We start from the raw sequence: 22,969 nt of genomic DNA, 5'->3' as shown, positions 1-22,969 counted from the left end.
CTAGTGATACTAAAAAATATTTCATATAAATATTAAATGTTTGTAGTTCAAAATAACACAACTAGATGGCGTTAGTACTACAAGTTTCTCAAATCTTCATTGTGCCAGTTAATTATTATTATTAATAACATAATTTACTATTGATATTAAAATTCGTTATTTCAGTTTAAACTGTTATCGTTTTTAAGGTTACCTTGATTTTCTACAAAAGGTTAGGTTTTTATAAAAAATAAAATATTCGTATAAGGTTCAATCAAATTTAATTCTTCAACATTTTCAAGATCACATACTTTGTGTAAGGAGTAATATCTTAATAATTCCATATTTGTAATTTTGTACAAAATATCTTCTCAAACAATTTCCAGTGGAGCTAATATAATTAACACGAAATGCAAACGAATTATTCTAACTTCAGTGAAAAGGATTTGAACTCTGCTAGAAGAATTAGTTGCCAGTTGTTTCAGCAACCACTAAACCATTGGACAATCTTTTAACATTACAATAATACACTCTATTCATTAGGAATGTACTTATATTATTAATAATCTCTCAATAATTTATAATTTTGATCACAGTGTCCTTAACTGTTAACTTTAACATATAATACAATTCCGAGTCGAGACATGACAGTGTCTACATATAAAATACTGAGCAATAGAAAACAATTACACGAATGTCTAGCTCTAACACAATATTCATAAATTATCTTAACAATATACCTTGTTCGCATGATTGGCACACGAGAACGCCGCATCCTTTCAATATTTGGTATGGTGCATGGCGCCCTATCGGCTCGACCGCGACGCGAACTAGCGACGAGCGCTATCGACGGACGATTGAAGGGACGCCGTGACTTAGCATTAGCTACGCTTGACTTGAGGTAGAACATAGGGTTCGAACTACTAGAGTAGGGTACAGCTAGGAATGTAATAGTCGAATGGCAACGTACAGTGGTTCTACTTAGACTAATCACGTAAAAGTTTGCGTGCACTGAAAAGTAACGTGTTTGTCGATCAATAACATCCATTTACATTTAAATTTACATAAGATATAGATATATACTCGTATCTGTGTTACAATAAGTCTGATATAAACTCGGAAATAGATTAACTATCGTCGTAGTCACTCGACAAAGCTTTAAAGAGAACAGCGTCTGATTTATAACTTATCTAAATATAGACTAAAATTAAGGAGATACGATGCATAGCTTTTCTTTTAGAACAAAGAAATTACGCAAATTTGGCTACACATATCACAAGTGAACGCTTACTGGCGACGACGTATATACGACTATGTACACGTAATTGAAATATTCCCTGTAGCGAGCGCGACATTCCCGGCCGTTTATTTGCGTCGGGCGGCGTCGGCGGGCGCGGCGGGCACGGCGGGCACGGCGGCCGCGCGCCGCGTGCGCAGGTTGTGCAGCAGCGCGCGCAGTTGGTGCACGTGCATTCTGGTCACGCTCGGGTCGCCGCTCGCCTCCAGCCACGCGAGGAACTTGTCGCCGTGCTCGAGCGCCTCCACCGTGCCCGATTCCCATTCGCCATTGGCAGATCCATTGCTCTTGTTCTCCTCGTGCACCACCTGGTTGCTACTGTTGAAGAGCAGGTTATCCAGAACGTTTCGCGCTTTCGTTTGACTTTTCCCACATTCTATGGGTTTTTCTGCAGCCGGTTCCTTATTCTCGACCTCGACTTCTGGACTTATTGCCGGCTCGGCGACGCGTGGTTCTTCAGGCGCGGTTACGGTCTCACGCACTTCTGCCGTTAGCGACTGGGTTTGTATCGGGCTGGTCACACCTCGATCATCTTCCGTTTTGCCTTTGGTTAGATGTGAATAGAGAATATTATCGGCGGATTTGTCTTTTGGCACTTGCGACGCAGATTTAAGTTTATCTTCGGGTAAAGGCATTGCACCACCAAATTGCTTGTAATATTGCCAAAGCCATGAATTTCTGTTGTAATCGAGGTGTGAAGTGACGGGGGGCGCGGGTGCTACTGGTTTCGTGGGCAAGGTTGGGTCGCTCACTTTTCCTAGTTGAAGTGGATGTGCAGCCGTCGTTTGAGCGGTTAAGTCAAGCATTGCCTGTTGGGTTTTTAGCCAATACCATAATGTATCATCGACAGGTTGACTAGCGGACTGAGAGCTCATGTGATGACTTGATTTTGAACTGCTGTGTCGGTATAGATCTGCTGAGTGATTAGATTTGCTCCGATGCTTGGTTTCATTCATATTGAGAATTCCATTGTGCGCTGGTTTAGGGGATCGTACTGACCGCAACGCCCGACTAGCGGGTTGTGCTGATAAAGCAGAGAGACCAGGATTAAGTTGTGCTAGTAGTGTCAGATTTGTTGCGATCTCATTGAAACTCAATCCGAGATGGGAATGAGTCAATCCAGGGAGATGACCAAGTCCTGATAGAGGGCTTATAGCACTCATCGAAACGCTTGCTCCTGGGTCGGGGCGACGTTCACGGGGTGGATGCAGTGGCGGGGAAGGTTCACTTCGTTTGGTGGTAAGTTCGACTGGGGTGTCAGTCGGCAGAGTTGGTTGTGGGACGTTGTGTGTTATAGCGGCCGGGCTCGAAAGATCGAGGCCGGTCGTAATGGGGGACTGTGGCGCAATCGGAGACTCGGTGCGCGCTCGCTTGTCGGGCGGCTCCCCGTCGTTGCTCTTATCTGTGTCCGGCGAGGATAAACGAGAGGTCATATAGCGCAGCTTGTCTTCGTTCTTACACCAACCACGAAGCGTGGACTCTGGCACGCCGATGTCCCGGGCGACAGACGCCTTAGATTCGCCGTCGTTGACTCGCTGTATCGCCTCAATTTTATCTCCGGGTGTAAGGGCGCGCATGGGACGCTTTCCCTTTGTCGTCATTTTCGCCTCTCGCTTACTGTAACAAAAGACGATATACAATTATAATATGCTATGAAAACTTATCTACTGGTATTATGCAAGAAATTAGACAAGCATAGATTATCTTGCGATTACGAGGTCGACAATTCTTGTATAAACACATTGAAATCTTTGTGCTTTAATTGATCTTATTATATACATAATATCGCATAAAACGTCGGGTACGTTCCGGTTCCATAAGATATAAAAAAAATAATTTTCAAAAATAGCTTTATAATACAAATGTAATTCGAATTTACTGCGGAATAATATTTCGTCAATGGTTAATTTGGTCGAGACGTTTATCAACAACGCATTACAAAAAGTGCACTGATCCTTGCTTATCACGATAGATACGAGTTCATGTTATAATATTTCGCAAAAAGTACAATCCTATTCATTATTATATCCAAACATATTTGGGTAGAACGATAAACTTGTTTACGCTGAAAGCTATAAAGTTGCGAAAAGATAAACAAAAAGAAGACATAAAATTATGACCTACGACAACAGTAAGCGGCAAAAGTTGTCGGGTCGTTGACACCGTGACCTTGCCAGCTCTACATCTGACGTCCGCCGATAGATGGCGTTGTGTGACACAAAGAAAAATTCCCTTAAAATCTATTATTTTTTTATTTTGTTTTGTTTTAAAATAACACTATTTTAACAAGGGCGTAAAAACTGATTTCGTCAAAGTTATGGTTTTGTGTTAAATTTAATTTACATGTTATCTTTTGTCATTAATTTAATATTCATCTATCTATACTTTCATTTAATTCCTTATTCAATTATGTATAAAAAATCGTGTTTTTATTTTGTTTTGTTTGATAATTTGTCAATAAAATAATTTAGAACTTTCCTTAATATTTTTTTACAAGATTTGTTGTAAATTCCGTCGGTAACATTTAAAAATAAAAGGATTTTACTTTTCTTATTTCGCATAATTAGTATTGTATTTTGTAGTCAGTATAGTAAGTAAAATTAGTGTGTAATATAATTTTAAGGAATATTTAAATTATGTATTATTATTATTTACATATTTGCTACTCAAGAGTATGTTTAGTTTTGTGTGTTCGCTATTTATGTATCTATAAAATAAAAAATAAAACAAATTAAACTGATTTTAGTTCCAGTTAAACTTAATTTGAGTTATTCAAACGCGAACATTTTTATTTACGTGAAGGTAGATTAATACGTTTTACAGAGAAACGCTTAAATATAATGCAGGGGATTATTATTTATCAATGCATTTTCATGACATTTACAATAAATATTATTTATGTGGAAATTTATTAAAATATTATTTTGTTATTTGAATAAATGATGTTTTACTATATTATGGTAAAAAAATTAATTAAATAAAACTCAGAAAGAACTTTGATTTTCTCTATTTATATTTATATTTTTACGCGGTTTTTATGTATATAATATTTATGCCGACAGCTTATGAGATGATATGTTCACAACTTACTTGCGAGTCGGCACGTGTGGTCTGTTTACAATTTTTGACAGCTCAGCCGTTTTGCTTTATAATAAACAAGCGCGTGCTGGGAAGTCCACCAATAAAAATATAGCAGGGATGCGCAGTGCGCGGCACGTGTTCACACAGGTCGCGGTTCGGGTTTCACTCACAATCACAAGTCACTGGTCCGTTAGCGTCACGGGTAGCGTTTCGCGGGACGTGCGTCGCGGGGCGCGCGCGGCGACTGTGTGCCGACTGCCGACTGCCGGTGATAAGACCAGTCGCGGTCCGCCAGTCGCCGGCCGCCGGGCCGCGCCTCTCCTTTGTGTCCGTTCGCCCGCCCGCGCGCCGCGACCCGCCGCCCCTTCGCGCCCCGCACGCCGTAAACACCGGCCTAGCCTCCGCACTTTATTAATGCAATTAATTCCCAACGCATCAACTTTCCACCGACCCCCAAAAGATCTCGACAAAAGTTTTATCGCTTGCGAAGTTCACTCAACTTTTACGCTCAATCGCGGCGTTCACAACTTTTCTCGGTTGCGAAGTTTGTCCTGGCGTCTCGCGGGTGTCTCGACGCGACTAGTTAGCGACCAGCTAATGCTCGCAATTATTAAAGCAACTTATTTTTCTCATGAAAGTGAATTGCATATTTTATGACATAATTAGTTGACTCGCCGTTTCGAGATGAGTATTTTAAATAAAAATAAAAGGATTTTTCAGTTGACATCTTGCGGTCTGTTTTAAGTAGCTGTCATCATCGATCACAGTTTTTTATATCTACTTCCCTTATAACATCGTAGGGGAAATGTTAATAATAATTTGCTATCATTCGGTCAGATTGTTTATTTCGATTATGGATATGTAACTTAATCGTTTGATTGATATATGATAGCTATATAGGTATGTAACTAATTATAATTGTAGTCGAATAGCTCGATAGATGATTGATAAACGATCTTTAACACGTCTTATCACTAACAAAGTTAAAACTAATGATCAGATTTTCTACCTACAATCTATGGTAGATCTTATCTTCTGGGTACAAAATAAATTGTGATCTACCGGTTTTCTCTGATCTACATCGAACTAGCCGCTCATATATCTCTTGTTTATGATCTATAAAATTAAATTTACAATTCCATGAAAAGTAAAACAATAAAAGTAAAAATAGCATTCTTATCTTTTAAAAATAAGTCACAGTATTGTTTTTATATTTAAGAAAAATGGAAAGAAAAATTGCGAAGGCTTTAATTCAATTAATTTTTCATTGTTATTAAAATGTATGGAATTTTAATGATTTGTTACTAAAACGCCGCTTACTCTTTATACCAGAAGCTCAGCTGATTTAAATGTGACTTAAATAATGCGTGTGGAAAGAGGTTGTAAGGTGTGACTAGTCTATTCCAATGGCAGGAGCAGTAAAGATACATAAACAACTTTTGACCTTGAATTAACGTGTCAGCATTGCTAAGATCTAAATTATAGTAAGATTAATCTTTAGCCATTCCAACCACAACTGAACGAAAAAATAAATAACATTTTGTTATCGATTTGACGCGATATCATTGGTCGAGAGCTTAAATAATGATGTTCATTATAAATTTGCAAGTAAAATACGTTGACGAATTATCGAAATTTTTGAAGTAAAGTTAAAGTATAAATAAGGATATCAGTAGTTAACAGATGTAGTATTGTTTTATAAAAATATATATAATAATCACGAACTGAAGTAGTGCACAATATTTATTTATTTGTTTTAAAAGTTACACTACCGACTTATCACTAAAGACTTAAAAGACTTATTGTTATTTTATACACTATTAATTTTAAGTCTGATTGAGATGGGATGAGTAGCAAATCGCATCTAATTCGCGATCGTAAACCTAAGATTTGTTTATCTTTCATGTTAACTTCGCTTTCGTTTCGTTACGTTTTTCGTTAACGCCCCGGCTTCGCACGTGTGCATGTATACTTAGTAGGTATCAATCACCCTACTAAGTATACTACAGATTTTATCTTGTTTCTTTACTTTTTTGTCATTGCATTAGATATAAAAACCTTCCTCTCGAATCACTCTATCTATTAAAAAAATGCATCAAAATTTTAAAGATATATATACATAGGGACAGACGACGACGGACAGACGACGACGGTAAGCGACTTTGTTTTATACTATGTAAAGATTGTGTTGGTTCGCGAAAAGTGCGTTATGAATGACGGCAAAGATTAACTGGTACTTTATTAGTAAAATTAAGGTGAGTATTATATGTACTTACTTTACAGCGCTATGAGTATAATATATATTGTTGTATTGTATTATAATTATATTGCTAAAACGTTTGTGGTGTATATTGTAACACCGTTATTAGCTAATGAAATGGAGTAAGTTAACCTCAGATATATTTGTTTGAATCTATCTTTGGAAATGGTCCCATTAGTGAATAATATGGAGTACATATTTTGTGCTTTGGATTGAAAGATTGTGCGGCGTAGCTCAAAAAGTCAGAAATAGGTAGTGCTGATTTTAATTAAAACAATTTATTTACAAATCAAGATTAAAGAACACTTAGCTCGTCGAATGTCATTTTTCATGATTTGTCATGTCATGTCTTGAGTGAGCCGGTGTAACTACAGGCACAAGGGACATAACATCTTAATTCCCAAAGTTGGTGGCACATTGACGATGTAAGGAATAGTTAATATTTCTTACAGCTTCATTGTCTATGGGTGATGGTGACCACTTACCATCAGGTGGCCCATATGCTCGTCCGCTAACGTATAACATAAAAAAAGTTATATGTTATGATATAATGGCATACAGTTGAGTTTCTTTCAGGTTAGGCATGAAGAGCTTAGCATATGTCCTACCTTGGTTTCCATGCTTGTATCAATGTTCAGTGATTTCACTGTGAAAGAGTAACGGATAGATTTAAATTTGAGTATTAGTATATATGATACGTGTATGTATATATTAATACCTCTTCATGGCAATCAAAATAATAAAGATATATGAAATAGTATCAGGCAATGATGTTCTAGTAAACAGATATGTCATTAACGCACAAAAAGTGAAGACTAGAAAACGTCCTAATTGGGACGTTTGCCTTTAGTCGTTTTCATCATAATTATGCCAGTAATACGTTATAATACATCATAATTATGTAGTAATTCGTTTTGCGTAATTAAAACATCTCGTTATCCCTTTTTGCTTATTGTTTTTATCAAACTATCCTTTTACTACTATACATTTCGTTACAAGTATAACGAAATGTAAAATAAACGATCCCCGGCGCGGCACACTTTTTTCTGTTGTTTAGTATGGGTATAACATATCTGTTTATTAGAATATCATTGGTATCAGGACTATCAGTGTAGAAATTATTGAGAAGAGTTTGTATTCACTATGATATTTTTTTATGGTATAGGTTGGCGGACAAGCATATGGGCCAACGGTAAGTGGTCACCATCACCCATAGACAATGACGCTGTAGGATATATTAACTATATCTTACATCGAACGATATGTTTGAGACTAGGATATATTTTGAAAATTATTATTTATGGAAATCTAAAAGCTGAAAAAGTTTTCTTTCAAGGTCGCTGAAGTATAGTTTTTTAAGTTGTATAACGTATATGTGCGTCTTTGTAATTTACATGTAAATGTAATATTATCCGACGATTATATATACATAAGTTACGACTCTGCAAAAGGGTTTATAAATCGAATTAATATAGTTTGGCCAATCAAGACATCATCATAATCATCGGAGGAGAACATTTAGTATTTATATAGTTTCTAAATTAAATTCAATCTATGATTTATTTAAACACTAGCCGTGCCCGCGACCTTGTACGCGTTTGAATTTAACAAAAATATATTATTGTAGCTTAGTTACTCCTTATTATCTGCCAGTGAAAGCCCCGTTAATATCGGTCCAGGCGTTGCAGACATTAGCCGAAACGGACAGACAGACAGACAGACAAAGTTGTAAAAAATGATATTTTGGCATATGTACCGTGTATACATACATATGCATTGAGTAAAAAAAAGGTTTTTTTTAATAACACAAACATACACTCCAATTATATTATATGTATAGACTATCAACATGATACAAAAGTAAAAAAAACACCCATTTCTCGTGTAGAGTATATTCTTCATACAATACTAAAACGGGATATCTAATAAATACATTTATTTACTTCTAAATATTGTTATAGATATATCTATGTACATTTTTTAAACTAAGGGTACACTGTGTTCGGAGAAATACTTCTGTGTCTTTCTCGGAATATGTCTACGCGGTATACTCACTTTCCCGGGCACTGAAAATGAATCTAGGTTATGTAAAAATACTCTTACCTTTATGTATATCTTTTTCTTAATCTCCACGCGAATTAAGTTAGGATCAGCGATCAATAAAATTGAATATTAATAAGGAATCGAATTAAAATAAAAAACAATACAAATAATTTCATTTCATTGAAAATATTGACATGAGTATATATAACTATACTTTAATTTAATGTATGATATTATGGCCGGGTGTAATTGTAGCATTGAGTAAATAAATTAGCATCCTAAAGATATAATAAAACAATTAGATAATAACCCTTTAATAACAGTAAACCCCTCGACGGTGTTGTGAAAGAACTTTCATCCCGCAATGTTGTCAACTTATTTGGAGTCGTTATATTATTTGCTAACTCGTGTAGCCGCAGCGAGTTTGAGACTCGGATTAAAAAAAAAGTTAAATCATTTCACAGATAAAGTAAATTTTTACAAATAAAAAAAAGTGAATGATTCTACATTTTTTTTGACTGATGCGTGCATGTAATATAGTATATCTTCATAATTATGTGTCTGAAGTATTTTATTTATTATTGCTAAATTTATTTTTTAATTATGTATATTATAATAATTTAAATATTATAAGCTCATGAACTTGTTAAATGGTAATCACACAATTAAAACAGTTCCGACGTTTTTTTTTCTTTTCTTTATATACTAAAAAAAAAGTTTCGTCTGATTATATTTTTTCTTGTAATAAACGCTTGAGTAACTAAGCATTATTCTTGTTTAAGATGTTTGTTATTGTACCTTCTCTGTAAGTTATCTCGACCGAGGTACTTGTTTTGCTGAGCTCCGAGCATCACGCTGACCGGTCTCGTCGTTACCTAACTGTTTTTGTCGCGTGTTTTTGCAAGGTTTAGGTAGATAGCGGAGTCGAGGCGAGGCAGGCGTAGGTATGTTTGTGCCAAGTTGAGGCCACAAAGGCCCTCCGAGCCGCGCGATTTACGACGCGTCGCCCGCACTGTATTTCGGGCATTGGCGATGTTTGCCGAGTCCGACTTTATTCGGATATGGCATTTATATTAATATGAATTTAATTTCGTATATTAAAACTAATATTTTAAATTACTATAAATATGTAAGTAAACGGTATTGATATTGTAAGTAAACATATTTTTTATTATAAACATTATAATATTAAAGCTGAAGAGTGGGTATCTTTCAACTCTCTGATTTCAGGAGTTATTGGAACGATTTGAAATAATGTCATTCTTCTTTATTGAGAAGAAAATTATATTTATGATATTAATGTGTAGATGATAAATACTCAATGTCAACTAATCTGGTAAATGCACTGGTAGATTAGTTATGAGATGTACTTCATGAGTGTACTGTAAATTCATCACGTAAACCAGCTTTTTATAAACCGAATTGGTGTGGACATAGACAAAGCTAGTGCAATCGATCACGTTCGTGCAATGTTATAATGATAGCGTCGGATGCGTTCGTTTGTCCTAAGCGCACGTAAGGAGGTCACAGCTTTTGTTTGCGGCACATTCAAAATACCATGTCCATCTCAAGTGTGTAGGCTACATCGCTGTCCACGTTCTCTAGTGATTTTGTTATCGGCGGCGCGGCGCGGCACCCCCCGGCGACATCCGACGCCGCGCGCCATTACCGCGACCCCCCCGTCCACCCGCTCACCAGGGCCCCCTCCACCCCCCGCCACTCATTAGCCCGATGGCGCGAGACCGGCTGCACTCGCTGACGCCGCGACTTGAATTTTTAGACGCCACTCGTATGGTACGTATACGTACGTAGGTACACGTACACCGCACGTATAGTCTATCGATGACGCTTATCTCGGCGCTGGGGCGGACATCTGTCGCGCGTGATTATCGACTATGCAGCGGCCAAAGTCCGTCCACATTGACGCACTTTCTCGACTTTTTTCGGGCTACATTGTTCATTACTTTTATTAATTAGCAGGAACGCGAGCCCAAGAAAACAATTAAAGAATAAGGGCTTTTGTTTTGAAAATTATTCTTCACTTTTGTTTTGATAATCTAATTGTCTCATAGAGTAATTAAATGTCCGTGCTCAAAAGTAATAAAAGTTAAATAAATATGTTTAAAAAAATCGTATCGATTCGGAATTCAAATTCAAATTGGAATCGAAATATTTAAGCAAAACATAAAACTCAAAGCTAACGCAAACTGTCCTTGAGAGTTGAGATATTGTGCAATGCAGTCAAGTGCTGGGAATTAGGTCATATAAACCTCTAGCTTAGGATATCTAGCTGCAACGCGGACCTAGCTATACTATGTTAGTATGTTACCTTTAAACCGTTCAGTATTTAGTATTCGACTCAACGCGGCGCCTCTGATCGCCATGTACCTATGCAACGTGAGCTTCTCCCGTCTTTATTGTCTGGGGCGTAAGGTTCATAATCGTCGGTGTGAATGTGAACAACAAAATAAGTTTCTCGGTAATTGTTATCGTGACACTCGCGAGTGCAACAGGGCCGAGGCGCGACGAGCGAGGCCATTCGACCAATATATAGATAACGGCCCAACCCTGTAACCTTCGGCTCGCCGCAAATGAATTTAAGCCTTAATACAACGCCGTAGCCCTGTTTTTAATGTGTTTCCCCGTTAGGGTTGTCAATTACCGGGATTTGTGTCGTCAATCAACCGCTGACTATTATGCTTAAACTTATCTCCGAGTTGCTGAGGTCTTTAGTGAGTCATGTTAGTGGCTAGATATTGTGAGAATGGTTTTAAAGAAGATATCTTGGAGTTAGAATAAATGAACAATAAGTTTCTCCACGGTTATTATTATTATTAATTCGAAATAAAAATTAAAAAAAAATACAAAAATAAGTTGTCTGTACAATTAGTGAGTTTAAGGTGATAACAAAATGACATTATCATCTGCTGGCTTCGATAAAATCTATTTTAGCTGATGCTGATGTCATAGAACTTATGTACCATATTCCAGCTTCTTAGATTTAATAGTTTTGTCAATCAGACTTAAAAGTCAGATCCAAAAGAATGTGAAATAGATGAAGTCCGCAGGGTAGGTACCAACCACACATGTATTCTACCCGGCAGTATTAACTGTGTACAACTAATAGGGCCATATATTAATATGATAAATAAAATATATTTTACATACACGAAAATGTTCCATCGGGGTTTTTATTGTATTTACACAACCCTAAAAAGCGAAAAAAGTCTGTGGAGATGGATAACTGTTACCAAAATAAAACTGAATAGAATTTACCATCGCCCTTAATTAAGTGATTATCTATTTTTTCACATCTAAACGATCCTTTGATCCGCTAAACTATACGGAACCCGGCGGATGACGACAGCCCTAAGCCAATACCGCGCTTTAATAATAGTACAGGGACGGCTTATATTTTAACCGCGAGAATGCTCGCAGCATGACGAGTCATGACATGTTTTAACGCTCAGGTAGCGGAAATGCGTTAATGACTTCACGGAACCACCGGCAGGCCTCGCTTAACTTCCCCGAATGTAACTATGGTTTCTTATCTCTATTGATATCGACAATACTTAGATTTTTGCGTGTTTACCTCTTATCGATATACGTTCGGAAATAATAGATCGGTACTAGAATATTTAAGACCACCCAGATGTTGCCGATGCTTTATTCCATATTTGAAATTCTAATATGTAACGCTATTGATATAATTGCGTCAATTAAAGCGCCAGTGTGTGGATTTGGCTTTATTATATTTGATATATCGTTTTGTGATAAGCTAATTAACAAGATCGGATTTATTTCAAGCTTGTTTAATTTCACCTTTTAAAAATGCGTGAAATAATCTGTTGTGTGTCAATTACATTTCCATAATTCTTTGGATTGGGTTTACTTTACATGTACTTGACTTACCATTGATAATAAAATCCAGTATATTGGCTTCGCACGGTTTCAATACTGTCATTAAATGTACTATAGAATTTGTTCAGTGTTTCTTTACTATACTGTCCACGTTTTATATACAAAAACATTCCTCTCAATTCCCGCTATCTATTTATAAAAACCGCATCAAAATCCGTTGGTTAGTTTTACAGATTTGAACATACATAGGCATATAGGGACAGAGTTCTTCGTTTTACAGTTTTATAGAAGGCCTTTACTGTTCTTTTTATTATAAAAAAAAGAAAGAAATTTTGACAAATGTAAATTAATTATGATTTTTCTTAATTATTTATAATGATTATGGTCGAATTTTGACAGCCGAGTGAACGTCAAATGAAATAATTTATAATACATTTACGAAGAAGTGTAATAATAAGCGTAACTAAATAAACTCATCTACATAATTCGTCCGCGCGATTTCAATGGAGAAATTTCTTAGAGCCATCACACCCCGCGTTGAACGTGACATTGGATGATATTTTATGACCCGTTTTTTTGTATTTCCTTAATATTGTTCCGTCTAAACAAAGGACGAACAGGCATGAAGGGTCATTCGGGTAAATGTGGGGTGTAAGAAATTATTTTTTACTAGTAATGGGCTCCGGCGCGTACCCGTTTTGTAATGCGACCATTCACAAACGAAATACTATAAACCAAGCGTTCTTTACAATTAAATAAAGCAGACGGCATTGGTTTATCTGTTACTCATTTAGGATTGTTTTCTTAATCCCATATAGTTGATTTTTGAACAGATTTTGAACCGAATAGATCATTTCGCTGTAGACGGTATTGAGCTGTACTTATCTTATCTATAATAATGCTATGAATGCTCAAGTAATTCTATCTATCTATTCGTATATTGCTCTATCACGGCTACTACTGAACAGAATTTGATGAAATGGTGTTTGTAGCAAGCTAGAATATCAAGGAAGTACATAGCCTAGTTTGTGTATCTGACCAGTGTAGCCCTAAAACGCGAGCGAAACCGCGGGGATATCTAGCTTTTGATATGCACGAATTTGATTGGCAGATTTTTATTACATTTGCATATGATGCTTTTTGTTCCACGTACAATCCTTAATTCATCGCTATGAGATAAAATACCTATACCTAGGTACATGTCAATTTTTGTATTAGTGAAACATTGAAGATAAATATTTTGATAGATATCTATACATATAATAAAACAGGAGTCCTTTTGTAGTATTAAAATAACCGCTTGTGTGCATGTGTATTTATACACGGTACATATACTAAAATTACATTTTTGTCTGTCTGTTTTTTTCGGCTAATCTGAAACGACTTTCACTGGCAGATAACTGATGTAATGAGTGACTTAGGCTACTTTTCTTTAACATTAATAAGTTATACTAAAAACCGAGAACTAAATAATATCTTTTTGTTAATTTCAAACGCGCATGAAGTCGCGGGCTCAAACAGTTTATAATACATGTTTTCTTTAAAAACAGTAGCAGCGACCGGTACAATTTTATATCATAAAAATGTGTACAGAAAAGGCAACGGCGGCATACACATCTTCCATAGCAAACATGCTTTTTATTGTACGCCAAGTATTAAAATAACATACAGGAATAAAACAAATGCAACGAAACTACATAGCTGTGTAACATGTACATACAAAGGGCGGTGTCATTGCTTAAAAGGCGATCTCTTCCAGACAACATTTGGATAGAGATAGTAATTAAATAAAGCGGTAAGCAGGTGCACAATTGTTAATTAATACATACTAATTAAAATAAATACTCTAAATCTATACATATAATAAAATTGGAGTGTATGAATGCTAACTTTAATACTCATTAAAATAGGCCTTTATACTCGATGCATATGTACATATACCAATTAACATTTTTTTACAATTTTTGTCCGTCTGTTTGTTCCGGCTAATCTCTGGAATGGCTGACCCGATTTTGATGGGACTTTGTCATAAGGAGTAATTAAGCTACACAAATAACTTTTTTGTTAAATTCAAACGCGTGCACAGCTAGTATATGATAAATTACACATGTTACAAGATAATAATTGTTTTAGTTTTTTAAAGGCAATTACTACCTTAAGTAATAACCTTATCTATTTGTAATGAGATTTTAATCAAAATCAAAATACTACCGGTTATTTTAAACGTGATCCGAGCTTCTAAAATGAAATATTCAAATGAAAGATTCAAAAGTACTCGCAAAAGTCATCTCGGGTAAGGCATATTTTGTTGTTACGTTTTTTTTATTGTACTTCAGGCACTACTTACAAGTACTTTTAAATCATCATCTTAAAAGGATTATATTAATAAAAAGCTACCATTAATTCAAACTGTTCGTCTTGAATTGATAAGAAATTTGGCTTTTTAATCTTTGATCTAGAAATATAGGCAGTATATAATTGTATCCACATGAAAATTTTAGATATATCGCACACAGTACACAGTATAAACTATAGACAGATATATGGTGACTGTATATATCTATAATATAAACGTTATGTTTTTATACAATGAGATGTTTTAAACTATGCAACGAATTTTAATGCGGTTTTAATCAAATAACAGCGCAATTTAGGAGGGATATATGTATTTATAGGATAAAGATGTTATGATTGCATATTGTAGGACAGATAGACCAAGAGTTTCAACTTTTCAAGCCGGAATAAAAAGTTTTTTTTTAAGTTTGGTTTTTAAACGAAAAATCAAAATATACAAATGTGGACACTTATATAACTGTATGCAGTAGAGATAAGTTACTAATCTATATAAAAATCGTATAATAAAATTGCGAGTCTGTTTGTAATATTCAAATAGCCCTTTTTTACTCAATGCGTATGTCTATACGCGGTACATATACCAAAATAACATTCTTTACAATTTTTGTCTGTCTGTATGTTCCAGCTAATCTCTGGAACGGCTGGACCGATTTTGACGGGACTTTCACTGGCAGATAATTGATATAATAGGCTGATACTTAGGCTACAATAATATTATTATTTATAATTTTTTTTTCTGTTAAATTCAAACGCGTATAAGGCCGCGGGCACAGCTAGTGTATAATATAATACATGTTAAATACTTACATATATAATACTTAAGTACATATTCAATACTTTTAATAAATAGTTATTATGAATGCAAAAAATGTTTATTTTTAAACGATGGGTTGATAGAGCGACCCCGAGCAGGTAAGTAGTATGTACAATCGAAAACAATGTATGTATTATTTTAACTTCTAAAACATTGGACGCCAAAATTGAGCGGCAAATTAGCGAATTTACACGCGGCAATAAAACGTTTTAATGGAGTTCTCAAAACAATATCAGCAACAGGTTCGTATGTTCATATAATTGTTATACGGCGTGTTTAAAATAATCCCGACAATAGCTTGGACGGATAGGAATGTGTTTAATTATACGACTCGAAAATTCATTACGAGCTTTGATTTATTTATTCAAAACGTTTTAATGATTGTTAAAATAATTTATCGGTAATTTCTCGTTTTCATATTAAATATATATCTGTAGAACTGTACTGAAAGGAAACTCGATCGTAGTAAAAAAAACGGAAACTTAATTAAAGTGAATTGCTATCAAGAAACTTCAATTCTAACTAAACTAATATACTATTTGATATTAAAAATTAAATTTATAAAAAGGTTTTATCATTTTGGCGCCAAATTTGACATAACAAAACCTGTCTTGGTTTTCGAAATATCAACAAGCTCTGTTAAATAGGCCCGAAGTTTCTGAGAGGACCGTTGGTTTAAATAAATGTATCAAAATATCGTATCATCATGTGTCTGTATTCTATATGTTTTCACATTTATAATATTAATATAGATTAGTTAACATGGAAAGCTAAAGACAAAAATGTTAATAAATTAGCATAAGATCTTTTGCTCAACGGTAGCGACGTGCAATAATTGTGAAGCAAAGGAAATTAGTTTTCTCTGACGCATTTATTATAACAACCTACGTCGTAAATAAATCAAGCATATATTCACGTAAATATCCGACTCCCGTCTCGACGGCAAAACCATTCAGATCTGTGTTAATATAATCAATCGTTAAATTAACTATTGACATTTATGTTTTGACTTTTAAAGCAGTAAATCTCTATTAAATGAAGTTAATTAAAGGTTTCTCTTCTTATTGCTGTAAACGCTCTCCTTGTTCTAGAGGTTGTGTATTATTATTTTCTAAACAGACAAGCGTTCGTGGCCTGAGAACTGTTTTCTAGCGTATATGTTTCGAATTTAAAATTAATAAGAAATATTTTTAGATTTACACAATATATTAATAAAACTCACTACTCTATGCTACTCATACATACGAATTACATTACATTAATACCCTGTAAATTTCCCACTGCTGAGCTACAGCCTCTTCTTCTATGAGGGGAAGGTTTGGACCATATTCCATAACCCTGCTCCAAAGCGGGTTGGTGAATACACAGGTGGCAGAATTTCTATGAAATTAAACACATGCAGGTTTCCTCACGATGTTTTTCTTCATCGCCGATTACGACATGAATTATAAATACAAATTGAGCACGTGAAATTTAGTAATGCTTACTTAGGTTTGAACACGCAATCATCGGTTAAGATGCGACGTGTTTTAACTACTGGGCCATCTCGGCTATGCTACTCAGTTTATTTTTAGCTATTAGTTTTCCGTCAAGAATCCGTAATTTGCATGTTACCTCCAAGTACATAAAGCCGTTGTTTATTCACCTGAGATCTTTACGGTCGTGTGGGATAAACTATACCACCGGCTTAAAGGCAACTTGGTCACTAAAATATCTTCTGCGCAATTAGGTTCCCTCGAAAATGGCCGTCGGCTTCGGCTACCATACTATCTTCTTATTAGTCAGTAGTACCTACGGGTTTTATTACATTTGACCTTGTTCACAGATTTGAAGAGAAGTTTTTAATAACCAAGTTAATTGGTGTGGCGTAGCAATAAATAGTTAGTGGAGAGATCTCCACTAACTATTTATTGCTATTTATAAATATTATTATGTATAACATATTTTGAAACCGATTTGTAACTATTAAATAGCCAATTGAACTTACTTCAAAATTGACAATAAATTTATTAATGGCTTCAAAATATGCGAAGTTCAGAAATTTTAGAAAACATTATGCTCATGTGGTTAATTTAAAATCGTTGTCAAAGCCCATTTTTCTATTATAAAAAAGGAATTTTTGTCGTTCCAAACATTTGAAACCACTTAAAATATTCTTAAAGTTATTTAAGTATGTAAAATTCCGTATCTTAAATATTCTCAAACATTTATACGTATTGTTTACTGTCTGCAACAATGTGAACTTTACTATTACAAATGAGCATGCTCTAATAAACGAACGCAGTTATTTTTGTATACATAATTGACGATTAGATGTTCCAACAATTACGTTCTTCTCGGAAGCACGGTCTTTTGTTTGGGACGCGTTATCACAGCAACGAGCCGCGACTACGAAGGCACGTCCAAACGTAATAAGTGACGCGATAACAAAAGGTGCAGCTCTTTTCAATTAGTTTTTACGGAGATAATGATTTACAGCGGCTGAGCGGTGGCGATGGCGGGTGGCGGTAATCGCGGCCATCTCTTCCCGGAAAGCGACAATGGTACGCGCCCGCGTTCGCTCGCCCTTTGTTTGCCGCGCCGATAATAATATCCTTGCGTTAACTTGCGTCCCACGGCTACGGCATATGCGTCTGCGATGCGCGCGCCCGGCGGACATTAGGGGGTATAAACGCAGGACAATTCGGAACATGCACTGATTGCGATGCTCCGAATTATTATTACTTTGTCGATATTATGGGTTCACTTATCTGAACTTAACTATTACGAAGTGCTTCTTCTTAAATTCTTTTCTTTTCTGTTATTTTATTTGTAAAATATTGATCTTGTAATTACATATGTATATAATGTAAATTGTAAACTAGATGTGCTTGCAATCTGTTACGCGTTTGACTTTAACAAAAAAAAAAAATATATTATTGTAGCGTATGCTACTCCTTATTATATCAGTTATCTGCCAGTGAAAGGAGATAAGTCAGAATAAACAGAATGATAAAAATTGTAAAAAAATGTTATTTTGGTATATGTACCGTGTATACTATATTACAAACAGTCACTCCGATTTTATTATATGTATGTATAGATGTTATACAATAAGAAACATTTGTTTTTTTTTTTAGTTTTAATTATAATATAATTGTAAGCTTTTGCTCGTTTCGTAGTCGAGCTGAAAGTGATGTATAAGCTTTCACAGACATGCGTGAATGCGTGATCTTACTCCGGTCGCGTGCGTGAATAATCTTCGCTGAATGAGACGTGCGTCACCCATTTTCTGATCACGATTATATACCCAGTATCACGACGTTGCGTTCATGGGAAATTGGTCTTTATAAATGGTCGGTAAAGATTGTTATTGTTTGAAGTTTTAAATAACATGGTGCATCTAATGGAAAGGTGCATTTAATTACGCACAATCCTCCATTTCGCCATGATTCTATGTTGTTTTGCTACATTGTGTTACTTCCCGTTCCTTGTTTCTGGTCGTTAAAGCTAACTTGTCATTTGTTTATGTTTCATAAAAGACAAATATTTTTTTTATAAATACATATAAACTATATTTATATTATAAATGTGAAAGTATCTCTGACTGGCGATCTTACAAGACCAAATCGCTGAACCGATTTTGATGAAATTTGGTACTGATTGAACTTCAAGAAAGGATTATTATAGGCTGGTTTTTTGCCTGACAAATGACAACCAACACCCTAAAACGCTACTAAGACATGGAAGTCATTTAAATAAATAAATAAATAAATATGAGACAATATCACATACATTACTCTGATTCCAATGTAAGTAGCTAAAGCACTTGTGTTATGGAAAATCAGAAGTAACGACGGTACCACAAACACCCAGACCCAAGACAACATAGAAAACACATGATAATCTACATTGACTCGGCTGGGAATCGAACCCAAGACCTCAGAGTGACGTACCCATGAAAACCGGTGTACACACCACTCGACCACGGAGGTCGTCAAATTTAATGTTATAGTTCTAGTAAAAGATTTAAGCTCTGTGATTAAGATCTTTACTTATTTATCTATGGTATGTTTATTAAAAAATATATTCATCATAGTTTTAACGAAGTCAATTCGACCATTATCGTAGATTTCGATCGTAACATAAATAGTCGACATTCGAGAACCAGTTTATTCAGCTAATGCGACTTTAAAATGGTGCATAATACGCAAAACGGTAAAATTGGTGTCGCGGAAAAAACCTTGGGCCCGTAATTGTGGACGGCAGGTAGACGCGCTCGGCGCTGGTAATGAGCGGCAGGCAGGTACCTACGTGCCGCCGAGAAACGTACGCTGGATATGACACGGTTGTTATACGAACACTCGGAGGTAATATACATATCGTAGAGGTGGTCTACCTGCCTTATCGAATTAGGGGTTTGAAGCAGATCTTTGATTTGGTTCAATTGTTTATATATACAAATAAAAATAAGTAACTACTACTGATATTGACTTGACGGTTCTTTACGGTATAATAATAGCGGGGGAGAGAGAGACGTAAGATTTCCAGATAGTAACCGATGTGGTATATTTTACATGCAATTTTAATAATATAAATTTCGAAGATTGACGGAAAGGTAATTAAGAAAGATAAGGTATAATCAATTAATTATTTATCTACTTTGTTTTTGTATATGGTGCAATTAACATAATATAGCCTTGTTCCCAAGTGACGTACGATGTTTGACGTCAGCTGTTTTTTTTAATAAAATAAAAATAAAAGGGTTTTTGGGATATTTGTTTTAACGAAGGTATGGCTAATGTTTATGTCTAATTTTAACTCAATTAATTATTCAATCCAGTTGTTCAAAATGTCATTTTGATACGCCACGAGAAATAGATAAGAAAATGAGCCTTTTTTTACTCTCAGCAGTCGAAAGCATTGCTCTCGACGATTAGTAATAAATACGTTTATAAATATTAATTTTGAAGCGTGTCTCATTCGCTTACGGGTATGTTACATAAGTTGGAATTATTACGCCGTTATTAAAAGCGATGTCTCATCAAGTATTCCTCGTCGTATATCCACGTCGGCCGCGATAATGGCGGCTGCGAGGCGGAGCTCGCAGCGTTGCAGCGCGTGAATGTAAATGCGAGTTGCGGTATTCGCGTCTCGTGGTATCCTGTCTTAATAGTGATTTTCCATGTCCATACCTTCGTCTGTCAAGCGATGCCTTAACTGATCGGACGGAGATATTTAAATTAGTCACGCAACGCAAACTGTTTGCTGTTATATACTTACCAGTTACCGCTGAATCCTATATCAATTCCTTTATATATGTTTTAGAATTTAGAAATCAATTTGATTGAATTGAAACAGTTGGTTTATAATTTTATTTATTATAAACCATAATGTATGTAGCAACTTACGGCTTTTAGCTGATCTTTAAATTACAAAAATTTACAACTTTTATTGTTACATAAGTACATGTAACTGGTTGTATCATTTATTAGCTGTATGCTATGAACCAATTATGTCTACTTTTAAAATTGGAATTTTATTTTAAATTTCGAATTTTCACATTTGAAATCCGATAAGACGTATTTGTAAGGCTTTGTTTTATAACTATCAACTTAATCTAAGCTGACTCAATAACAAGTTCGTAACTTAGTACTAAGATTTTATGGTTTAATCGACGAGCTTACATTTCAGTGTACAGGTTAGTCTTACAAATCGGAACATTTTATAAAATAGATATTAAAGCAAAGGCATAATTTGGATCGCTAAACGGAATTCAGTATCTTGTACGTAGCAACTGTATCTATATAAGTAGGTACGATACGCCAGCGTGTAGTTGAAGGCTTGACATTTCGCGTGCCTCCCCCGGCTCTTTCGAGGGATAAGATTCGAGTGGGCTCGTAACTCCTAAGGGTGTCGAGTGACTGGTAACTACCGAGGTGTCTACGGCGTGAAGTTCGCGATGAAGTGAGCTGAAGATCGGCGCCATTATGCCGGAATACAGATTATGTATAGTCGAATTGTGACGTAAGCTGTCAGTTATGTGGTCCGCTGTTATTGGGAATGGCGTTGATTTTATGTACCACTAACACGTCACGCTCAACTTAAAATGGGAATTACCACAGAGCTCATACATATATAAACTCATTGCAATGGTATCGTTTACGTAGATGATATTATTATAAGCGTTGCTGATTTGATATTTTTTAATAGTCTTCATTTTAAGAAAAAAAAACTGGTAGCAATAGTTTATTCCTAACCGTGATTGTTCTTATTATGAACAGTAAATAACTTTTTTATTTCTCTATCTTTTTTTAAATTCTATTTTTGAATATTGTTTTTCGTAATGCATATAACTTCGCTTCTAATTGATCGTGTCGGTCAAACACCCGCCGTGGAATTTCGTGTCCGTTATATACTTTTGTCATAGTATACATGCACTTATCTCAAGTCTTACGATAACGGCGTGCAATGACATACGCGAAGGTGTCAACATCAGTCACGCTATTGTTCTCGTTCGCAACGATCACGCGGACACGTTTAGAAATGTGTTTTAGATTATCTAATCGCTTTTACGATGCACTTACAAGAAATCGTTACGTTCTGAAACTTTCTTCTGACGTTGAGTACTTTCTTAGCGTATTGGGAAAACCGTTGTTTTTGTATTTCGAATCGAGATATAAGACCCCGAATAGTTCTTTCAAATATTTAAAAACCTGTATTATCCGATTGTGATTCTGTATTTTCGTATTGTTAATTTTATTCTTAAATAACTAAATATATGATATGTAATAATATTGACGAACGCCGTGGTTGAGTAATGTGTACACCGGTTCCGGGTTCGATTCCCGGCCAAGTCGATGTAGAAGAATTAATTAGTTTTCCATGTTGTTTTGGATCTGGATGTTTGTACTACCGTCGTTAATTCTGATTTTCCATAACACAAGTGCTTAAGCTACTTACATTGGTATCAGAGTAATGTATGTGATGTTGTCTAATATTTATAAAAAATATATATATGTGTATTATAAATAGGAAAGTATTTACTGTATGTCTGTTCTCTGTGCTCTTTCGCGGTCAAAACACTGAAACGAATTCAATAAAAATTGGTCGGTACGTTTTCCTAAAACGTGATCGAAGTCGCGGACGCCACCTAGTACTATATACCTTTATTTTTGCATGTAAAGACGATAATTCGACGAAATATTTAATTATCTATCTGACAATGAAAGGAAACTTCGGCGTTTCGTTCCATTCATTAATAAGGGTGGACATTTAGGGATGTCTCTGATTGGCTTCA

At 35.4% G+C, this 22,969-nt stretch overlaps 2 protein-coding genes across 3 annotated transcripts in view; one reads left to right on the top strand and one right to left on the bottom strand.

Annotated features, from left to right (window-relative positions):
* Positions 1-22,969, top strand: part of LOC124538209 (dynein regulatory complex subunit 7) — a 171,746-nt gene that overhangs the window by 790 nt on the left and 147,987 nt on the right. The gene's annotated exons all lie outside the window — the stretch shown is intronic.
* Positions 244-22,969, bottom strand: part of LOC124538207 (protein distal antenna) — a 28,608-nt gene continuing 5,882 nt past the window's right edge. The window contains exons 1-2 of one of the 2 annotated variants that reach the window (XM_047115181.1): positions 4,367-4,677; positions 244-2,893 (exon numbers count right to left, since the gene is read on the bottom strand). In XM_047115181.1, the coding sequence (XP_046971137.1) occupies positions 1,345-2,877 (1,533 nt within the window). In that variant the 5' untranslated portion in view covers positions 2,878-2,893; positions 4,367-4,677 and the 3' untranslated portion in view covers positions 244-1,344. Of the gene's footprint in view, positions 2,894-4,366; positions 4,678-22,969 lie in introns of those variants that run through there. The other variant, XM_047115180.1, reaches the window with a different exon arrangement.

This window comes from Vanessa cardui, chromosome 20 (assembly GCF_905220365.1).
Source record: "Vanessa cardui chromosome 20, ilVanCard2.1, whole genome shotgun sequence".
NCBI lineage: Eukaryota > Metazoa > Arthropoda > Insecta > Lepidoptera > Nymphalidae > Vanessa > Vanessa cardui.
The sequence above is the reverse complement of the archived record's forward strand: the minus strand, read 5'-3'. Positions and strand labels throughout refer to the sequence as shown.